Raw genomic sequence first — 22,532 nt, 5'->3', positions numbered from 1 at the left:
AAGATGATGATACCATGTCCGCAGTTGAGAACCACAGGTCGCACGAGCAGGTCCTTACATGCTGAACAGAGCAAATCATCTTTTGAAACGCCATTCTTAGGTAAGTCATTCTCGTGAACGTTAACAGTTTTTGCATCTTCAAGGGGTTCTTCTGGATTAGAGCACTCATCTAAATACAAGAATAAAACAGTTTACATATGTTTGCAAGAAAAAAAGGATCTCATGTGTAAAATACACTCTCACCAGAGACACTTGTAAACTCAAGCTTAGCCTTCGGTTCATCAATCTGAGGTGAGAAACAAGCTCGTGCTTGTTCATCCTCTGGAAACATTTGACATTTAAAACACACACTATAAGCAGCAACACCTGAACCCAATAACATAGAGAAAGTGAACTCACTTAGAAGTTGTGCTTCTCTCTTGTTATGCGCAATGGGGTATAACTTCTTTAGCAGAAAATGAAGCTTTTGGCAGATAGTGGGAAAGTGAAGATAAGGGTCTCTACAGATGGGACAATGAGACACACGGAAGCCACTCATGGACTTGTGTACGCACCAGAAACACGATATATGACCACACGCTGCAATTTGCAATCCAAATAAGCATCAAACAGAAAGAGATTGTCTTGTGATTCAAGAAAAACTTACATAGCACAATTGGTTTGTAAAGAAGTTCCCTGCGCAACACATAAGTCAATTTCTAACGATTAGTTCCAGAAGAAGCGTATTTGCACAATCATTGCATAAACTCTTAAGGAATCCAAGTTCTTTAAGACAATGAAATCGATTACAGAACCGATGATTGTAAATTCGAAATACTTACAGACAGACGCAGCAGAGAAACTTATCGGAGATTTCTTCTTCTTCTTCTTCCTGTGGTTCATCATCTTTTATCATCGTCATATAATCCATTGGTAGAGAGACGAAGAGGGAGACAGAGAGAGAGATCTGAGAAGTTGACGGTGCGATGTCTTTGCCTTTTTGAGAGAAGCAATCAAACCGCCGTAGCTCCTAAAGAGACTTTAGTTTTTGATTTCCTTATACACTTTGGATAAAACAACATTAATTACGTTAATCTTTATATTCCCCTGCTTCCATTTATCAAAAACCTTAACAAATAAGAAATAACATTTGTTACATACCTTTGATTAGGGCCGCGTAAATTATCTGGACCCGTATAATGGAACCGAATCTAATCCTAAAGAAATATAAAACTTTAGTTGAAGCTGGTAAAATACTTGAATAAATATAAAACTTTGGTATTTGAAGAACTAGACTAGAACCAAATACAAAATTGTTTGGAATCATGTTTACTAGTATAACTAGATCATGATCTAAGCAGCAATGCAGATTTTATATTAAATTGATTAAATAAATATTATAAATGAATTGAATGTTATTTAGTATTAAAAAGATTTTAGCTGTACAATAATTATTTTATGTGGATTAATTAATATTATTATAATTGTTTTGCGTAATTTTTTGATAATAATTAGATTCATATTATAATCACTTCAAAATTTTATTTTTACTAAAATATTTTTCAATAATCACTATTAAAAAATGTTTTCAACATATATAAAAAAAATATAATAAAAAGATTAATTTCATATACCAACTTAAATTATAGTTTTTATATTTCACATTAAACTTTAATAATATAATATATGTGATTATTTATAAGATGATATATATAAATACTATTTAATTATATGATTATTTATATGATGAATCAATACAATTAATTATATGATGACATATATATGAAACACAAACCGAACCAAACCAAACTAAATATGGTTCTCTTCAACTTGAAAATTTTTAGAACCGAACTAACCAAATCAAACCGAACCCGAACCCGAACCCATAAAATAACCGAAGTGCCCACCCCTGATTTTTTCTCTTCCAATATTGATCCTGAAAATTTATTATTCCTTTTAGGAAATAGATATTTCCGCTGGTCGAAATTCCAAGTTAACTTAAACCTCCATGGCTACATAATAGGGTGGGAGGACAACTACACCGTCTCTTCCAAATATTTATCTAGCTATTCTAATCTTGAAACAAAGAACAAAAAAGAAAGAAAAACAGCCTGTAAGAATCGCCTTTACTAGTCTAAGATGACGAAGATGATCGAACAATTCCTTCTTTAAACTGGCCCTTCCTCGTTCTCATCACTATCTTCTTCACTCTCGCTTTCATTAACCTCAGTGAGCTCAAGCCTGTGGTCTGAAGTATGTTGCTGGTTGAATCTTCCTGAAACCTTTGAAGGAGTCATGTAACAGTCTTTGCATAGGTCATAACCAACTTCCTCCTTGCAGTCTTTGCAGCTATATCGATCCCCTATGATTGGAAAAACCTGCAAATATCACATCTACGTATCATTCACACGTTTTGGTTAATTAATAACCGGTTTAGAATAATAATGTACTTACTCCGCAAGAATCACAACCAGTTCCAACGTGAACATTAGATGCAGGGCTTGCCCACCAAGGAAGATCATTGTTGTTGTTTTCGTCTGATGAGGATGTGCCTTCTTTACGATAACTTTGAAAGTCTACATGTCAGAATAAAATGATTAAAAAACTATCAGTCTCTGTCTAGATATGGTTTATAGATTCCTCGTGTATCAGTGTAACAACAGGAACTCACTTCCAAGCGTTTTCTGAATTCCACTTTCCCTTGAAGTGTATTCTTCAGGAAAGTTTTCCTCCAGAAACTGCTGAAGAGCCAAACAAACTTTGGGAAATCTTCTGGGGTCACAAACATGGCACTCTTTACATTTGATCTTTGCACTTTCTTGATCCATCATATCTACTACACAACCTTCGCAATACACTGCAAAAAGGATGACACATGATATATTATAAGGAAAAAAAAAAAGAGAGAACTCAGAAAGAAAGCAAAAGGTAAAAGATACCATGTCCGCAATTGAGAACCATCGGTCGCACTAGCAGGTCCTTACATGCTGAACAGAGAAAATCATCTTTTGAAATGATACTCTTAGGTAAGTCACTCCCATGAACGTTAACAGTTTTTGCATCTTCAAGGGGTTCTTTTTCATTGCTGGATAATAACCTTGTTGGATTAGAATCCTCTTCCACCTTCTGTTCATCTAAATACATAAAACAGATTAGTAGGAAAGCCCAAGTTTGCAAAAAAAAAAAGATCTCATGTGCGCTTAAACTCACCAGTGATATCTAGAGAATCATCCTTAGTATTTGGTTCGTCCATCTGAGGAGAAAAACTATCTAGTTCTTGTTCCCACTCTGAAACATGATATTAAAAACTACAATCAACAAAAGTTACACCTAAAACATACAGAAAGTACTGTAAGCAAAAAGAAAAAAAAACTCACTAAGAACTTGGTTTTCTCTCTTGTTATGAGCAAGTGGGTATATATTCTTTAGCAGAAAATGAAGCTTTTGGCAAACAGCAGGAAAGTGAACATAAGGGTCTCTACATATCGGACAATGAGACTCACTCAGGTCACTCATTGACTGATGTACGCACCAGAAACACGATATATGACCACATGCTGCAGTTAAAATCCAAAAGAAGCATCAAAGAAACTAAAATATCAAACAGAAACAAAAACAAAACTGATGAGATTGCTTGTGGCTCAAGTCGATTACATAGCACAATAGGCTTGTAAAGAAGTTCCCTGTGAAAAGAAGCAACACGAAGTCCATCAAAGAACCAGACTACGAAGTCTACGGAGGAAAACTGTAAAGAAAAGGGGAAAATAGGAAAGGCTTACAGGCAGACGCAGCAGAGAAAGTTATGGGAGATTTCTTCTTCTTGTAGATCAGCTTCGTTCATAGTAATCTCATCCATAGTTGAGATGAGATGAGATCAGAAATTTGAGAGGTTCAATGTTTTTGCTTAGCGGCCAAGGTTTATATGTGGAGTTTAGGTTTCTTTTTTTGTTTTGCCATCTGGGTAACAGTATCAAAGGATCCATAATATAATTTAAGACGGCCCACAACGGCCCATATACCGTTATGGAATTTTAGGTCAAATGACAATAAACGTATAATTGTGACAAAAAGTCTACTAATTAATAAAACCCAGTTTAAAATAATAATATACTTACTCCATAAGTAGCCATGCGGATTCCATCCAAACAAAACAGGCCGAACCGAGCGAAACCAATTTTTTTATTTTCGATTCAATTTCGGTTTTGAGTTTGGTTTAGTTCGTGAGGTCTTTAAAAATAATTCGATTACCGGTTCAGTTCGGTTTAATGAACCGAATGGTTAACGGTTTTTTTTTAAACTATGCCAAAACTAAACCGTACCAATGTTAACCATAATCAATTAAGTATAACGAAATAACTAAATTTAACCGGGAATACTCAATTTTATCCGGATTTTCATTTTTTTTTAAAAAAAATTTGGTTAATTTTGGTTTTGAAATTGCAAACCAAAACTAACTGATAACCAAACAGAACCAAAATGTAATTCGGTTCATTTCATAATTATTTTTTCAAAATTTTGGTCGATCAAAATAGTTTTTTTTTTAAAAACGAAAATGGCAAGCCTATTGTAGGCGGGGCTTGCCTACCAAGGAAGATCGTTGTTGTGTTTTCGTCTGGTGAGATGTGCTTATTTTGGGATAGCTTTGAATGTCCACATGTCAGGAGACAATGATTACAAGACTATGATTTCACTACAAGAAAACATGACTTGAACGACTACAGAATTGGTAGTAAATTAGTCGTTAATGGTGATTTACGACCAAGTTACGACCAATTGCGATTGGTCGTTAATCACTGGTCGTAATCACCAATTGGTCGTACATTGGTCGTAAATGTACGACTAACAAAATTGGTCGTAAATGAGTCGTAAATGTACGATTCGGATGATTGGTCGTAAAGCAGTCGTATATTTACGACTACCAGTTTTGGTCGTAAAACAGATGTAAACTATTAGTCGTAAATGAGTCGGAAATGGTAGTCGTATATTAGATGTAAATGAGTCATAAATTTACGACTAAAGTACATCGACGATGATGTACATTGGTCGTAATTTAACGACTACCTTGCATCTCGAATAGATGTACCTTAGTCGTTACTTTAAGACCAATTTACAACGCCCAATATTAATTACGAAATTCTTTAAATAAAATAAAAATATTAAATAATTAAAATTCATAAAATTAAAAAAATATGAATTTGATAAATTCCATAAAACATAATATATAACATTCATAAAATTAAAATATTCAAAATACAAAATAATTAAAACCGAAAAAAACTAAACATTAAGGTTTATATCATCGAAGAGATCAGCAGTCCTCTCATCCGCTTCCCGTTCCAAATTTGCCTGCTGTTCCGGAGTAGGGTCGGGACCGGCAAAGCTTGAACGCATGCTCTGCCACGCTGACGCAACCGACGGGTCGACGTGTGGGGTTGAACCTAACAGCATATCGAAGATGTTTGCCATAACCTTAAATTTGTCGTTGTGGTCGGCTATGGTTCGGTTCGCAGTTTCCAAGTCCCTCCGGAACGAGGAATCTGCTTCCCGTTTAGCAGCGTGTTCAACTCTCGCCCTCGGAACATCGTTCACACTCCCGATTCCTGGTATACGTCCCCTTTTCTTCGAAGCGACCTTCAATTTATAAATAGATATTAATTAGTACATATGTAAAAAATATGTAAACATAATTTAAAAATATCGAATATCGAATATTTTACCTGCTCAAAAATTTTGTCTTGTTCGATGGGAGAAAGCTCGACCGGTGCACCATCCGGATTTTCTTGCGTCAGCTGAGTCTGGACCTCTTGAATCCGAGCATCTACATCGTTGCAGAGCTGCTCTGCTCGAGGATGAGAGAAAGTTCCATCGGCATGCTGGTGGGTCAACTTGTAAAGTCGGGCCAGAGTCGGTGGTGCTCCTTCTGCGGCAGCCTATATTAAAAAAAATGAATTAAACTATCATCTAATAAATACTTAATTAACATATATGTCATAAAAAATAAGAAATATCAAAAACTTACAATTTCCAGGGCCCTTTGGGCGTGTGGAATATGTCCGGAAGTATGAGGTATTGGCAGATTACCCTCAGCATCTCGGGTCATCCGAGCCGCAGAGCAAGTGAGAGACCTTTGGACTGACTCAGGCAAATTCCAATAAGCCTTCAAGTTAGTCCAAACGTCCTCGCTGAGGTAGCTTTGTTTGGAGTCATCCCCGTAATGAGTCCACTTTTCCTTCCAGTCGCCAACAATGTTCTTGAGGCGAGCCCCCGCCTTTTTGTAGAACTCTGCCTTGACCGTCTCATTGATCCCAAGAGGCCAATTCCATTTTTGCTACAAAAAAAATCATGAAAATATATTAATTAACCAAATTATTGTTATTTAAATCTAAAATAAAAATAATTAAATTTAAAACTAACCGCGAAGACCTTGAACCAAGTAATGCGAACATGGTCCGGTGTAAGAGTCCAGTTCGGATGCGCGTGCCGGAAGTTTGATCAGATGAGATTCCCAACGCTCTTTCCCACCTTATTGGTCGCTCTAAACCTACAAAATTTGAAATAATATATATAATTAATTGTTATATATAAATTTAAAATTTTATTTAATTAATTTAAAATTAATTACCAAGTCGTGCCGGGTCGTAGATCTGGATCGAGGATTGGTAAACTTTCTCGTCCCGGCATTTGGAGAATGTCTTCCACGGAATATCTTGCATATGGTGCATTCGGTGGCACCAACAAATCTGGATGAAGACCGGGAGCTATAGGAACCTGCTCTGGAATCTGGTATGCACCAGCCTGTGGGGCTGGGTGTGGAGCAGGCTGTGGAGCAGGCTGTGGAGGCTGCTGTTGAGACTGTTGTGGAGGCTGCTGCGGCTGCTGATCCTGAGACTGCTGCTGATCACGCTCAGGCTCCTCATACGGAAAGTACGAGGCATCATATTGCGGATAGTATGGAGGTACGACTGCAGCAGGATCGTACGCCTGCAGACGCACATAAGGCACGCTGGGAGTTTGGCTCTCGGGGACATAGTCTGAAGAGCGGGAAGTAGAAGCTGATGGATCCGACGTCTGACTGAGAAAAGTAGTCTCGTATGAGGTCCCTCCGCCACGGTTTCTAAGTCTCTTTCTACCGCCAGCCATAACAATATCGTCAATCTGAAAAAAAAATAGATGGTTATAAATAATTCAAATAATTAATTAAAAATAATCTAAAACAAATAATCTAATTTCATCATAAACTAATTACATCCTAAACTAATTCCAAACCTAAACTAATTCCAAACCTAATCTAATCACCTAACTAACCACCTAGAACTAAAAAAAAAATTACCTGGAGAGAAGTCGATTGGTTGTAAGGGAGAGGGAAGTGAGATGTGAGTGTGCAACCAAATGGCGAGGCGATGGGTATATATAGGATTTTAGCGCTGGTCGTAAATGGGTCGTACATGTACGACCAAATAGAGACGAATGGTCGTACAGTGGTCGTACATGTACGACCCATTTACGACTAATCGAAGTTTGGTCGTAAAGTGGTTGTTAATTTACGACTAAACTCGAAACCCCAAACCCCAAACCTCATATCCCAAATATCATAAGTTTTATACACTTTCATACCCAAAATACAATGTTTAATTTTTGAAACAAAATTTCTATAATTGAACACAAACATTATGATAAGTTATATATTATTTTGAAATGCAATACCAAAAGTTTAATTATAGTAAACACAAATGTCCGAACATGATGAGACGTTATCACTCGTCATCAGAAACATCATCCACTTCATCATTTTCTTCAAATTCATCTTCGTTGGCTTCGTCCATTGTATCTTCTGGAAGTTCTTCATATCCCGGATTATGCGGATCAATGAGTAAGATAACATCTTCCGCTTGTTCGGGTACTTCTACTTCATTCACGACATCTTCTTGTAAAGGCGGTTGTTCATCAGTACTCAATACTCGGCCCCGAGGTGTAACTTTCATAGCGGCTAACCAAGATATTCCAGATTGTCTGATCCTCAGGTATGGAACAAAACAAACTTGGTCTGCTTGAGAAGCCAATATGTAAGGTTCAAATTTGTTGTACCTCCGTGTAGCATTTACATCAACAACACCAAACTTGCTATACCGAACACCTCTGTTGACTGTGGGGTCAAACCAGTCACATTTGAAAAGAACGCATTTAAGCTTTATTATGCCGGGAAACTCCACTTCGATGATCTCTTGTATGATTCCATAGAAATCTGTTTCACCTTTTACACAAACTCCATAATTCATTGTTGCTCGCCGACTTCCATATTCGTAAGTGTGAAAAGTGTATCCTCGTGTGAAATACATTGGTGCTGTGGTGACCTTACCGACCGGACCTTGTATCAATTCGTGAAACCACTGAGGATAAAATTGATCATCATACTGAACCTGGAACATCAACATATATACAACTTCACTGAATATATATATATATATATATATATATAACTTTGTTAATTATATATAGTGTGATATGTATACCTGCGTTTTTAACCATTTAACAAAGTGTTGGTCTTTCCTTTTGTTGAGATCATTGTTTGATATTCCTGGTATAGCCTCTTCGACTTGGGCAACAAAATCGCTGTTTTAAAACAAAATGATCATTAAAGTGTATATATGTGTGATAAAATTTAGAAGCAAAATAATTTTTATTACCTTTCAAATAACTCAATCTCCTCGCAGTTAAGGAGTATATATATATATATGTGTGGGCACTATGAGCGTCTTCTGAACTCGACCACCAAACTTCTTTCAGTTTTCCACCTAGCCGTCCAATCTGACAGAAAATGTCTGGAACATCTTCACCAAAATATGTCGGTATAACACCACCATCATCATATCTGCTCGTAGTCCTTTTCCGTGTCCGGACTTGTGACCCAAAGTAGTAGGACGTAAAGTGAGATGTTTCCTCATTCAAACTCCCAGCAACTATTGAACCTTCCACCCTTGCCAGATTTTTTGCTTTCCCTTTCAAATATTTCATAGCTCGCTCGTAAGGATACATCCATCCATTATGAACAGGTCCACGAAGTAGTGCCTCATACGGAAGATGGATAACCAGATGTTCCATGACGTCAAAAAAGGACGGAGGAAAAATTTTCTCCAAATTGCACATCAAGATCCGGATATTCTCATCAAGTTGTCTGATGACATCTACAGTTAAGGTGCGTGCACTGAGATCTCTGAAAAAAGCTCCGATGCCTACAAATAATTTACAATTATAAGTTTTTTTTCCAAAAAGAAAAACTAATAACTTTAATAATTTGTTACCTGCAAGTGCTTCGTGAAGATTTTTTGGAAGCAACTCCGCAAATGCAAATGGTAGAAGTCGTTGCATAAAAACATGACAGTCATGACTCTTTATCCCTGAAAACTTCTGTCCCTGATGATCAACACATCTTGATAGATTTGAAACATATCCATCAGAAAACTTCACATCTGATGACACCCACTTGAACAACGCTGCTTTTGCTTATGCTGACAATCTGAAAATGGAAACTGGAATTCTCCCATCGTTTCTAATATGCAGCTCAATCCGAGAGCATAATGCAGGCAAATCCAACCTTGAGTTCTTGTTATCTTTTGTCTTGCCGGGGACATTCAACAATGTATTGATGATGTTGTCAAAGAAGTTCTTCTCTATATGCATCACGTCAAGATTGTGGCGCAGAAGTAGATCTTTCCAATATGGAAGTTCCCAAAATATACTCTTCTTGTGCCAATTATGCTGAGTCCCGTAACCATCAGGCATATTTGCAGGAGTATGCCAATTACCGCCTTTGATGACTGTGCTGCATCCACCATAGTAATCAATATCCTTCTCGATTTTCTCTCCAGATAAATATGGTGGAGCGGTGTCCCGTACAACCCTTTTTGACCGAAACAATTTCTTGTTCCTTCGGTATGGATGGTTAATGGGAAGAAATCTTCGATGGCAATCAAACCAAGACGTCTTCCTACCATTCTTCAACTGAAATGCGTCTGTGCTTCCCATACAATATGGACAAGATAGTCTTCCATGCGTCGTCCAACCCGACAACATCCCATATGCAGGAAAGTCACTAATAGTCCACAATAGAACTGTTCGCATTGTAAAGTTTGTTTTCGTCGAACAATCATATGTTTGCACGCCTGTTGACCACAATTCCTTCAATTCTTCTATCAAAGGTCGTAGAAAAACATCAAGGGACCTCTTAGGATGTTTTGGTCCAGGTATCAATATACTCATGAAAAGCAATTCTTTTTCCATACACATCTCTGGTGGAAGGTTGTATGGTGTCAAGAAGACTGGCCAAAGCGAGTATTGTCTTCCAGACATTACAAATGGACTAAAGCCATCTGTGCAGAGCCCAAGATAAACGTTGCGGGGGTTGCTTGCAAAATCAGGGTACACCGAATTCAAGTGCTTCCAAGCTTTTGCATCAGAGGGATGATTGATCTCTCTTTCCTTCTGATCATGTTCTGCATGTCATCTCATCGATGCTGCCGTCTTCGCAGATTGATATAATCTCTTCAGTATATCCTTAATAGGTAAGTACCACATCCGCTGGTAAGGCACCCTATTCCGTCCACGTTCTTGCGGTTTATATCGTGGTTTCTTGCAAAATTTACACTCTAACAATTCTGCGTCTTTTCCCCAGTATATCATACAGTTGTCTATACAAACATCAATCATCTCCGAAGGTAAACCAAGACTATGAACAAGTTTCTGAATCTCATAATAAGATTCAGCACACAAATTCTCTTCAGGCAAATACTCTTTAAACAACTCAGCCCATGCATCCATACAAACTTCAGGTAAGTTATGATCAATTTTGATATTCATCATCCTAGCTGCCAATGATAATTTAGAAAGACCTTCTCTACAACCTTCATAAATTGGCTCATTAGCTGCTGCTAGCATTTCATAAAATCTTTTTGCATCCAAGTTAGGCCCCTCTACATTTTTGACCTCCTCTATTACTGATGTAGTTTCACGAAATGCATCGGTAACCATATCATGCATTCTATCATGATCTACCATATGATCTTCTTGAATGACACTTTCAGAAGGCAAATGTGGTTCAACTCTATTACGAACATTTTCAACCTGATTACTACTACTAGCTTCATTCCTACTATCACCTTCTCCGTGGTTACACCAAATATAGTAATGTGGAGTAAATCCTATATTTACTATATGTTTCCAAACGGTATCACTAGCAGCAAACTTCGTATTGTTGCATTTACGACAAGGACAGAACATTTTACCCGTTTCGTTTGTCAGAGGCGTCTGTCCGGCCTGGTACATGAATATCTCTGCTCCGCTAAGAAATTCGTCTGTTACTCTTCCACTTGAATCTTTATGCGCATACATCCAACTCCGAACCTCATAAATATTTCCAGACATTTTTTTTTACTCTTTTTCGTTTTTTTTTTTGCTCTTTTCGTTTTTTTGGTGCATCTTAAGAATGAGGGAGAAGGTCATATTTATAGAGAAATTTCGATTTTGGTAGGTGACGATCTTACAACGTTTTTACGTGTAATGATAAATTAACTACCAAAATGCTACTAATGCCCTCGTAATTCAGTCGTTAATTGGATGTAAATATTTGGTTGTAAATAAGTCGTAAATTTACAACTATTTTACGACTAGCAGGGATCGTAGTCGTAAACTAGATGTAAAATTACAACTAATTTACGATTACATGTATTAGTTGCAAATTTACTACCAATTTATGGTCTGCTTTGGTCGTAAATGGGTCGTAACGTAGATCCAAAATTACGACTACGCTTTTGTGGTCGTTAATGTTGGTCGTTAAGGCCACGTGTTTTCTTGTAGTGTTCTCTGTTTACATATAGTTTATAGATTCCTCGTGTATTTAAGTAACAACAAGAACTTAGTTGCAAGCGTTTTCTGAATAACACTTCTCCTTGAAATGTATTCTTCAGGAAAAAAATATTCCAGAAGCTGCTCAAGAACCAAATTAAACTTTCGGAAATCTCCTCTGGTCACAAACATAACACTCTTTACATTTGATCTGTTGGCTTTCTTGAGCCATCATATCTACTACACACAAGGGCGGACGCACAGCCAAGCTTATGGGGTCATGTGCCCCCAACTGATTTTTTGTTTTCTTTAAGCAATTATTATAAAGCTTATGGAATGTACGAACCATGAAATTAAAATACAATGTATGTGCTCCCGGCTAGTTAAGGTTCTACGTCCGCCCCTAACTACACAGCCTTCGTAATACACTGTAAAAAGAACGCGTCATGTTATAAGTACATAAGAAAAGCTAAAGGGTAAATTCAGCAATAAAGAAAATGAAAACAATGTAAAATGATACCATTACGTGCCGAACAGAGCAAATCACCTTTTGAACTTTGCTTACTGATTTGCCATTCTTTGGTAAGTCATTTTCATGAACATTAACATCTTCTTCATTGTTGGATAATAACCTTGCTGGCTCAGTGACGAGTAGTGAGCCCTCACTGGATTTGCGCAATCCTGGTGGTTGCCAAGGATGAAGCTAGACTCTCTCTTTTTTACTTGGTGCAAAACAACCGATAAGTGGAGTTTAGCGGGCATTGAACTCAGATTCTTAGGAAACTATGGGTGCAATGTATTACCAAATTTACTTATCTCTTACTTCTCCAATGCAAAAAAAAAAATATATTTAAAATATACTTGGTGCACGTGCATGGTGCACCCATCGTTTGAGTTGTGTGCTTATTTGTGGAGTCACCATCCTTTCACTGGTGTGTCTCATTTATGCAACTGAAGAATTACCTCTAGTCCTTAGAGAGTTAGAGGTGAAGCGCGATCATTGGAGTTCCGACTCTTTCACAGAAAATAGAGAAAACTTGTGTGTAAAATAAACGAAATAGAACGGGCTTTGTGGTCAAGTGGTGGTAGACGGGCATGTGATGCTAACACGTTTCAGGTCTGATCCTTCTGATATGCGAAATTAAGTCATATTGTTCTGTTTACCTAACGCGGATATGAGTTAATGCTTTAGGACCCATTTGAATGCCCTGGAGAAAAAATCTATATGCGGGTTTGCGATTCCCCTTATTCAACCAGATTTAAAAAAAAATTATAAAAAAATAAAATAAACAAAATATATTGAACACTAATTAAATATACCAGAATTATATAAATATGTTTCTATAAATAAAATAATTTGTGACAAATCTGTGGAAACGTAATTAAATCTGAAAAATATCAAGTAAAAGTTGGGCCTTAAATTATTAAAGACTAGATATGAGCCCGTTGCGTTGCAACGGTTTTGTTTGATGTTTTAATTTAATAGAAAACATAAAATAATAATCATTTTAGTATAGTCTTATGATTGATTTGCATATGTTGTGTGAGATTTATTTTATAACTAAAAAAAATTTCATACATAAGTTCAAGTTAAAATTTATATTTTATAATAATCGTATATAGATGTATTGTTATCAACTTTCTACTTGGATTAGCAAAAAACATTATACCTAAATTTTTGAATTGAACTCAATCCAAAATAATAAATTGACTGAAAAATAAGAAAATTGAATGTCGAATCACGCCAATCAAGTAAATGATAACATTATACCTTTTATTATGTACTAATCTAATGTTTTATTAAATAGTTTTTAAAATTTTATTTTGCTAGAATATTTTTTTTAAAAAGGAAAAAAATTTCTATTTTATAAATATCCTTTTATTTACAATAAAAATAAAAAAATATTAAATACTACTTTACATTTTTGATTAGGATTTTAGAAAATTACTGTTATATAACCTTATACAATTATCTTCTCTTTAGAATTTTAGAAATAAATAAATCGCTATAAAATAATTATTTCTAGTTACCAATAAATAATTTTAAAATTACTCTTTTATAATTTCTATCAATACTAATTTTACACTTCTTTTTAAAAATTAATAATTTTTAGTATCATGTTCATCATCAAATTCTCTATTGGTTATGACTTTAAAATATGATACAAATCTCTTTTATTTAGGATTTTGTTTTACGAAAAAAGGAAAATGACTATCAAATATTATTTTACAGTTTTTTGGGGTTTTAGAAAAAGAAATTAATATTACATAATAAGTTTACAATTATATTTTTCAAGGATTTAGAAAAACAGAATTATTATGAAATAATTATTTTAAGTTAATGTTAACTATTTTGCCATTTTTAAAAGTTGCCATTTTAAAAATTTATTTTTTAAATATCACTAATATTTTTACATTTTTAAAGTAATAACAGATTTTTATTGATATATTCACAATCTAATTTTTTACTTCGACACATGTTACACTGATATCAAGTGAAATATTTGAAGTTGTTTTTGGTTTATAAATTTTTAAAATAAAATTATTAAAAATAAAAGTTAGTTAGTTATAAAAATAAAATTAATTTTACATTTTTATTTTATTTAGAATTTTAGAAAAGGAAAATTAATTATTTTATAATTAGTTTTTCTTTAAGATTTTTATAAACATAAATTGGTTTTTATAAAAAAAAAGTTATGTTTAGTTAATTATATATTTGTCTTATATGTACAAACACATATTCATCAAATTCACAGATACTCATGTAAAACAACCACCTCATAAATAAAAAATAATGTTAGCATCATAAGATGTAACAACGATGATAAAAAAAATTGAGTTGTATAAAGAAATTTAAAGAAAATACTCATGTAATATATTTCACATAAATACTATTGTGTTTTGTAAAAACAATATGTGGAAATTAAAACTAAATATAGATGTGAAATATTTGTAGCTTTTTGTCATAATTATTTAACATACAATTATGTATTAAAAAGGAAAATTAGTTAATTATAAGAAATTAATAAGAGTACTTCTATAATATTCTTTAGTTAGACTTCAAAAAAGAAATCTTATTTATTTAATAGTTAGTTTTTATTAAATAACTTATTGTACTTGTTGGATTTTATAATTCGGTTTTGTTTAATATTTGTTTCTTTGAAAATTAATATTTATCTTTTGTAATTTCATTTCTTTAATATTTAAGAACAAAATTATAAAAACAAATTTTTTAAAAAATAGTTATTTTTCAAATAGCTTATTACAATTTTTTTTGTTTAGGCTTAAAAAATAAATTAAGATAACAATATGTTATTGTTAAAAACAATATAATAGTAATTTTTATAAAATCTTAAAAAGAACCATAAAAGACTATTTTGTAATGATTTATTTTCTAAACCTTTTTAAATCATAAAGAAAAGAGAATTGTATAGTTTTTACACATATCACAATTTTTAAAAGAAAAATATTAACAAAGATAATTACTTTAAAATAGATTTTTACAATTATTTTCTTGGTTAGAATTTTTTTAAAAAATGAAAATTACTATCAAATATATTTAAAAATATATAATATAAAATACTAAAAATAGTAATTTTGTAACTTTCCTTTTTTAAAAAACACCAAATCCTAAAATATAACTTTAAAAAACTATTTTTGTAATGAGAGTTTTCCTTTTTCTTAATCTCTTTTAAAACCTTTAAAAAAATAATTATATCATATCTTGACACATGTCACAATCTTAAAAATTTATTGACACATGTCGCAATCAAAAAATTAAAATTACTATCAAATATTTTAACAATATGTAATATAAAAAAAAGCAATTTTGTAAATTTCCTTTTCTAAAAATACTAATTCATAAATTGAACTTTAAAAGACTATTTTTGTAAAATTTCATTTTTCTTAATCTCTTTTAAATACTTTAAAAACAATTATATCATATTTTGACACATGTAACAATCTTAAAAAAAAGTTTGACACATGTCACAATCATGTTAATTAGAAACTTTGAAGAACCAAGCTTTATATAATAAGATATCAACAAATTTATTTACTAACTCATGCAATATTAACATTTTACCCCAAAAAATATTGATAAACTAAGTCTCATTTATGACCAAATTGCAAATTTTATTTTATTTTTGCTAAGTTGAAAAATAACAATTTTATGTAAATAGGATTTCTTTATAACAAATCTTAATGGTATAATAGGCATATAAAAAAATTAAAAATTATAAGAGATAGTCTAGTAGTCCAATAATGAATTGATGGTAAACAAATTTTCTTAATTTTTAAAGCAACTTTAAAAAAAAAAGTTTCCAATTTTAATTGTACTGCTTTAATATATTAAAGTATAAAATTATGTAATAAAATTATAAGAAGTATAGTAAAATTATATATGTCTTAAGATTTGTAGAAACTAACAAAAAATTTGGGGTTTGAGTTTATCAAAACTGTCAAAATACATCACCTAAAATTTATGATTTATCAATTAATAAATTAACTATATGTAAAAGAATATTTTATTAACGAGGCAAGTAATTAATAGTTGAGATATTTCTGTTCTACACATTTATTTGTAAATACGTTACCAAACAAGATAAATGTATACACAATACTATTATGTTATAACATATATGATTTGAAGTCCTTTCCCTCTAAGGAAAACGCCTTGTAATAATTATCTTTTAATCTATAAATACTACTTTACTCTCCAACAAATATAACAGCACAAGAAAGAAAAAAGTACCATGGCTTCCTCAAGGAATCAAAATTTTATTTTTATGCTAATTTCAGTTTTGATTATCCTCGCAACCATGTCATTTACTTCTGCGCTCTTCTCAGCAAAACATGTTGTGATTGTCAACAAACTTGTAACGCGTGCGACATTGATTGTGCATTGCATGAACAAAAGTGAAGATAAGGGAGTGATTTCACTCGGACCTGGAGATAGTTTTGATTTCAGATTTCGTGTTAACCTTCGCAAAACAACAGTATACACTTGTAGTTTTGCTTGGCCTGGCAATACAGCAACATTTGATATTTTTAGAGCTGATAGAGATGATAATCCACAAAGCAAAGTTGGAGTTTGTAGCGAATGTATTTGGAGCATTTACGAGCCAGCACCATGTAGGTGACGTAGCGGAAGTTTCTAAGGATAGAACTAGAGATCCATTGATTCTGAGAATACCCGGAAAACTAGGATAATCACAAAGATCTTATTTAGTCTAAGAATACCTAAGATCAATGTCTTCTTAAATTCGTTGAGATCACCAATGATCTACCGAAAACAAGGAACAAAAGAGAAAACTCTCAACTTTATTAATCAATCATAAACTCATAAACTGAATACAAGATTAAGCTAGACGGCTATATATAATAAAACCATAAAACCCTAAAATAATAAAGATAATTATTCTAATAATTAATAAAATAAATAATAAGATATTTGGAAATATTCCAAATATCTATCTACATCATTCTCTCCGGGTTGGAGAAGATTCGTCCTCGAATCTTGATCGTACTCTTTGAATCCAAAACTCTTTCCAATAAAAATTCTTCCTCGAATCTTCAATAGCATGTTTTGCACGATTTTTGCACGGATCTGTTTGTAACTTGAATCTTCATAAATCCGTTTTTGCACAAGATTTGCACGCATCAGATTATCAAAAAAATTCACAAAATCTTCGTAGAACTCGTCTTGCCCGAATTTCGCACGGATCTCGTCCTGCCCGAATTTTGCACAGACGAGATTTGCAAAAAGAATTTTCGTTGAAAACGAAGTATCTTCATACACGTCGTAGATCGGATCACCATAGATCTCTCGATAGATCTCATAGTTCTCTTCTCTCTCGACAAAGGGATAAAAGCAATCACTCACCATAACATCCAGAATCGTCTTCGATTGAGAAATCAAAGAAACCTGGCTCTGATACCAACTGACGTAGCGGAAGTTTCTAAGGATAGAACTAGAGATCCATTGATTCTGAGAATACCCGGAAAACTAGGATAATCACAAAGATCTTATTTAGTCTAAGAATACCTAAGATCAATGTCTTCTTAAATTCGTTGAGATCACCAATGATCTACCGAAAACAAGGAACAAAAGAGAAAACTCTCAACTTTATTAATCAATCATAAACTCATAAACTGAATACAAGATTAAGCTAGACGGCTATATATAATAAAACCATAAAACCCTAAAATAATAAAGATAATTATTCTAATAATTAATAAAATAAATAATAAGATATTTGGAAATATTCCAAATATCTATCTACATCAGTAGGGATAGACGCGATGGAGGCCAACCTAACTGCTTTCCATGGGCTTCTTAAAAAATATTTTTCTTATTTTGAATTTCTTTGTATGACAATTTTAAAGGAATAAAAGAATTAGTGCTTTTGATATCATTTTCCCATATTTATCACTCTGTATTTTTCACTCAGATACATATGTGATATATCCCAACTATAAATTACAATCTTTTATTTACATGTCATTCTAGGTTTAACATGAATCACTCAATAGTGATGACATATCCACGAAGTGCAAAGTATCCATCCAGATATTTAAGAATAGATTTGAAAACAGAATAAATATAATAAATTAGATGCAAAATATGGTTTACTCACTACAAGAAAACGCATGCCTAACGACCAAACATTACGACTACGAAAAGGTGGTCGTAAATTACGGACTGCGGTACGACTAAGTTACGACGAAGTAAACATTAGTCGTAAAGTCGACGTAAAGTTACAACTAATTCATTGAGTCGTACGTTAGTCGTAAAGTTACATCTAATGTACGACTAAATTTATATGTAGTCGTACATTAGATGTAACTTTACGACTAACTTACATCTAAATATTTTACATCTAATTAACGACTAAAGGAGTCATAAATTAGTTGTAATATTACGACTTAGGTACATCAAAATAGTTTACATCTAATTAACAACTGATTTACGAGAACAAAGTTGCACTTTGGTAGTTAAGTTATAATTTAAACGTAAATTAGTTGTAACATTGTACGTACCAAAATCGAAATTTCTCTATAAATATGATCTTCTCCATCATTCTTAAGATGCACAAAAAAAACAAAAAGAGGAAAAAAAAAGGGAAATAGTTAAAAAAATGTCCGAAAATATTTATGCGCTTCGGAGTTGGATGTATGCGCATAAAGATTCAACAGGAAAAGTAACAGACGAATTTCTGAACGGAGCAGAGATATTCATGTACCAGGCCGGACAGACGCCTCTCACAAAGGAAACGGGTAAAATGTTCTGTCCATGTCGTAAATGCAAAAATACGAAGTTTGCTGCTAGTGAAACCGTTTGGAAACATATAGTAAATAGAGGATTTACTCCACATTACTATATTTGGTTTAACCATGGAGAGGGTGATAATAGGAATGAAGCTAGTGGTAGTAATCATGTTGAAAATGTTCGTAACAGAGATGAACCACATTTGCCTTCTGAAAGTGTTATTCAAGAAAATCATATGTTAGATCATGATAGAATGCATGATATGGTTACCGATGCATTTCGTGAAACAACATCAGTAATAGAGGAGGTTGAAAATGTAGAGGGGCCTAATTTGGATGCAAAAAGATTTTATGAAATGCTAGCAGCAGCAAATGAGCCAATATATGAAGGTTGTAGAGAAAGTCTTTCTAAATTATCTTTGGCAGCTATGATGATGAATATCAAAACTGATCATAACTTACCTGAAGTTTGTATGGATGCATGGACTGAGTTGTTTAAAGAGTATTTGCCTGAAGATAACTTGTGTGCTGAATCTTATTATGAGATTCAGAAACTTGTTCATAGTCTTGGCTTACCTTCGGAGATGATTGATGTGTGTATAGACAACTGTATGATATACTGGGGAAAAGATGCAGAATTGTTAGAGTGTAAATTTTGCAAGAAGCCAAGATATAAACCGCAAGGACGTGGACGAAATAGGGTGCCGTACCAGCGGATGTGGTACTTACCAATCAAGGATAGACTCAAGAGATTATATCAATCTGAAAAGACGGCAGCGTCGATGAGATGGCATGCAGAACATGATCAGAAGGAAGGAGAGATCAATCATCCCTCTGATGCCAAAGCGTGGAAACATTTGAATAATGTCTATCCTGATTTTGCAAGCAACCCCCGCAACGTTTATCTTGGACTCTGCACAGATGGCTTTAGTCCATTTGGAATGTCTGGAAGACAATACTCTCTCTGGCCAGTCTTCTTGACGCCATACAACCTTCCACCAGAGATGTGTATGGAAAAAGAATTGATTTTCATGAGTATATTGATACCTGGACCCAAACATCCCAAAAGATCCCTTGATGTTTTTCTACAACCTTTGATTGAAGAATTGAAGGAATTGTGGTCAACAGGCGTGCAAACATATGATTGTTCAACGAGAACAAACTTTACAATGCGAGCAGTTCTACTGTGGACCCAAACAAGTAGAAGATGATATCTTACTTATTGATCCGCATAATCCGGGATATGAAGAACTTCCAGACGATGCAACGAATGAAACAAATGAAGATGAATTTGAAGAAAACGATGAAGCGGATGATGTTTCTGATGACGAGTGTCAAGTTCCATTATGTTGGAACGTTTTTTTTTTCCATTATGTTAGAACGTTTGTGTTTAACTTTATATTGTAATGTTATGATAATTATATATATATATATAATTTTTGGAGTATGAAAGAGTATTAAACTTATGATGTTTATCTATGATGTTTGGGGTTTGGGATTTTGAGTTTAGGGTTTAGGGTTTAGGGTTTAGGTTTTAGGGCTTAGGTACGACCACGTTACGACCGAAACATATACAATATGATGTTTGAGGGTTTGGGGTTTCGGTTTTAGGGTATAACGAAGCTAATTAGTCGTAGGTACGACTCATGTACGACTAACTTGTCAAATAGTCCTAAAGGAGTCGTACAGTTACGACTCATGTACGACTAAGTTGACCATTAGCCCCTCATTGGTCGTACAATTACGACCAATGTACGACTAACTTGTCAAATGTGCCCCTATATATACTCCCTTCTTACCATCTCATATCATAAACAAAATTTACAAATCTTAAAAAAAAAGGAAGTGAAGAGAAATGGGATCATAAGTGGAAATAGAATTCGGTTATCTATTCGTTATGTTGATTCTATTTCCTCTTATGATTCCATCTCTTATCTCTTCCTTTTTTTTGTAGACTTTAAAAATTTGCTCACATGAAAATTAATCCATATATACAAACTTTAGAAAAAAAAAGAGAAGAAAGATATGGAAACATAAGTAGAAACAGACACTTCCTTAAGTTTCGTCATTTTTACTTGTGATTCCATTATCTTTCTTCTCTTTTTTTCATAATTTATGTAAAATTGGTAATAGAGGTTTATCATAATTTTTGATAAACCTCTTCGAATTTTTTTTTATTAAACGTTGGTCCCAATGTGGTCGTACAGAGCATTCGTCGTAAAGGGGTTGTAGATTAACAACCAATGTACGACTCATTCGTCGTAAAGGGGTTGTAGATTAACAACCCTTGTACGACTATTGTGAATTTAGTCATTAATTAGTCGTACAATTACGACTAATGTACGACTACTAGTCCCTCTTTAGTCGTACAAGTACGACCAATGTACGACCACAACGAAATCTCTATATAAACTTCTCACCGCGAAGCCATTTTGTTGCTCATTCCATTCTCACTCCCCTCTCTCTTACAACCTCAGAGCTTCTCCCTCTCTAGGTAATTTTTTGTTTGTTTTAGTTATAGGTGGTTAATTAGTTAGGTGATTAGATTAGGTTTGGAATTTAGTTAGGTTATTAGATTAAGTTTGGAATTAGTTAGGATGATATTAAAATGTGTTTATAATTTTTTAATTAATTATTTGAATTGTTTTTAATTTTTTTTTTTTTTCAGATTGACGATCTTATATGGCTGGCTGTAGAAAGAGACTTAGAAACCGTGGAGAGGAGTTCTGAGCTCTTTATGACATTAATGCTTAGTTTTCGGTTTTAATTATTTTGTATTTTGAAAACTTTGAATTTATGAATGTTATATTATTATGTTTTTATGAATTTAAATCAAATTCGTAAAATATTTTATTTTTTAAAAAATCTTTTTTTTTGTAAAATTGAATTATTAAAATTAATTTTAATATTTAAAATCGAATTATTAAAATTACAGATTCGATGTAAGTTAGTCGTTATATTACGACTACTTTACCTCTATTAGAAACAAGACTTTACGACTACTTTACAACTAATATTTAACATCTACTTTACGACTAAGCTTTTATGACCCACTTACGACTACATTTATTACATCTCCTTTACGACTAAATCTTTACGACCCGTGTACGACTACATTTATTACATCTAATTTACGACCAATTGATTTAATCGTAAAGGTACGACTCCCTTACGACTAATATATTTAATCGTAACTTTACGACCAATGCCCAACCAATTAGTGATTACGACCAGCAGATTACGACCAATCGTTTTTAGTTGTTCATTGGTCGTAATACCCTTTTTACGACCAAGCTACAACTAATCCCGTAATCGTTAAAGACATGTTTTCTTGTAGTGACTGTTTACATACTCAATATTGAGAGTGCAAACAAACTGTTAGCAATGTCGCGTTCACCTCTGTAAAACACATAAACATGGAGTTCGACCACATATTTTCCTATGTA

At 33.4% G+C, this 22,532-nt stretch overlaps 4 protein-coding genes across 6 annotated transcripts in view; 1 reads left to right on the top strand and 3 right to left on the bottom strand.

The window, feature by feature from the left end:
- Nucleotides 1–1,049, bottom strand: part of LOC108863307 (E3 ubiquitin-protein ligase PRT1) — a 2,183-nt gene extending 1,134 nt beyond the window's left edge. The window contains exons 1-5 of one of the 2 annotated variants that reach the window (XM_056986635.1): nt 822–1,049; nt 647–675; nt 400–579; nt 244–321; nt 14–169 (exon numbers count right to left, since the gene is read on the bottom strand). In XM_056986635.1, the coding sequence (XP_056842615.1) occupies nt 14–169; nt 244–321; nt 400–579; nt 647–675; nt 822–910 (532 nt within the window). In that variant the 5' untranslated portion in view covers nt 911–1,049. The remainder of the gene's footprint in view (nt 1–13; nt 170–243; nt 322–399; nt 580–646; nt 676–821) is intronic. The other variant, XM_018637690.2, reaches the window with a different exon arrangement.
- Nucleotides 1,050–1,972: 923 nt separating this feature from the next.
- Nucleotides 1,973–3,906, bottom strand: LOC108833746 (E3 ubiquitin-protein ligase PRT1-like). Of its 2 annotated transcripts, XM_057010293.1 has the most exons (8): nt 3,759–3,906; nt 3,634–3,662; nt 3,357–3,536; nt 3,190–3,267; nt 2,919–3,113; nt 2,651–2,836; nt 2,434–2,555; nt 1,973–2,357 (listed from the first exon to the last, which is right to left on the bottom strand). In XM_057010293.1, the coding sequence occupies exons 1-8, from the start codon at nt 3,833–3,835 to the stop codon at nt 2,148–2,150; spliced, it is 1,077 nt and encodes a 358-aa protein (XP_056866273.1). In that variant the 5' UTR covers nt 3,836–3,906; the 3' UTR covers nt 1,973–2,147. The 2 variants fall into 2 exon arrangements, with proteins under 2 accessions (XP_056866273.1, XP_056866274.1); XM_057010294.1 differs by lacking the exon at nt 3,634–3,662 and having other exon boundaries at nt 3,759–3,884.
- Nucleotides 3,907–9,480: 5,574 nt separating this feature from the next.
- On the bottom strand, nt 9,481–11,364 carry LOC130494856 (uncharacterized). Its single transcript, XM_056985676.1, has 3 exons — nt 10,866–11,364; nt 10,547–10,766; nt 9,481–10,381 (listed from the first exon to the last, which is right to left on the bottom strand). Exons 1-3 carry the CDS (start codon nt 11,362–11,364, stop codon nt 9,481–9,483), a joined length of 1,620 nt encoding a protein of 539 aa, XP_056841656.1.
- A 5,207-nt stretch (nt 11,365–16,571) lies between these two features.
- Nucleotides 16,572–18,222, top strand: LOC108838710 (S-protein homolog 5-like). Its single transcript, XM_018611591.2, has 2 exons — nt 16,572–16,954; nt 18,110–18,222. Exons 1-2 carry the CDS (start codon nt 16,572–16,574, stop codon nt 18,156–18,158), a joined length of 432 nt encoding a protein of 143 aa, XP_018467093.1. The 3' UTR covers nt 18,159–18,222.
- Nucleotides 18,223–22,532: the final 4,310 nt, after the last annotated feature.

This window comes from Raphanus sativus, chromosome 5 (assembly GCF_000801105.2).
Source record: "Raphanus sativus cultivar WK10039 chromosome 5, ASM80110v3, whole genome shotgun sequence".
Taxonomy (NCBI): domain Eukaryota; kingdom Viridiplantae; phylum Streptophyta; class Magnoliopsida; order Brassicales; family Brassicaceae; genus Raphanus; species Raphanus sativus.
Note: the sequence above shows the minus strand (reverse complement) of the source record. Positions and strands in the feature narration are given on the sequence as shown.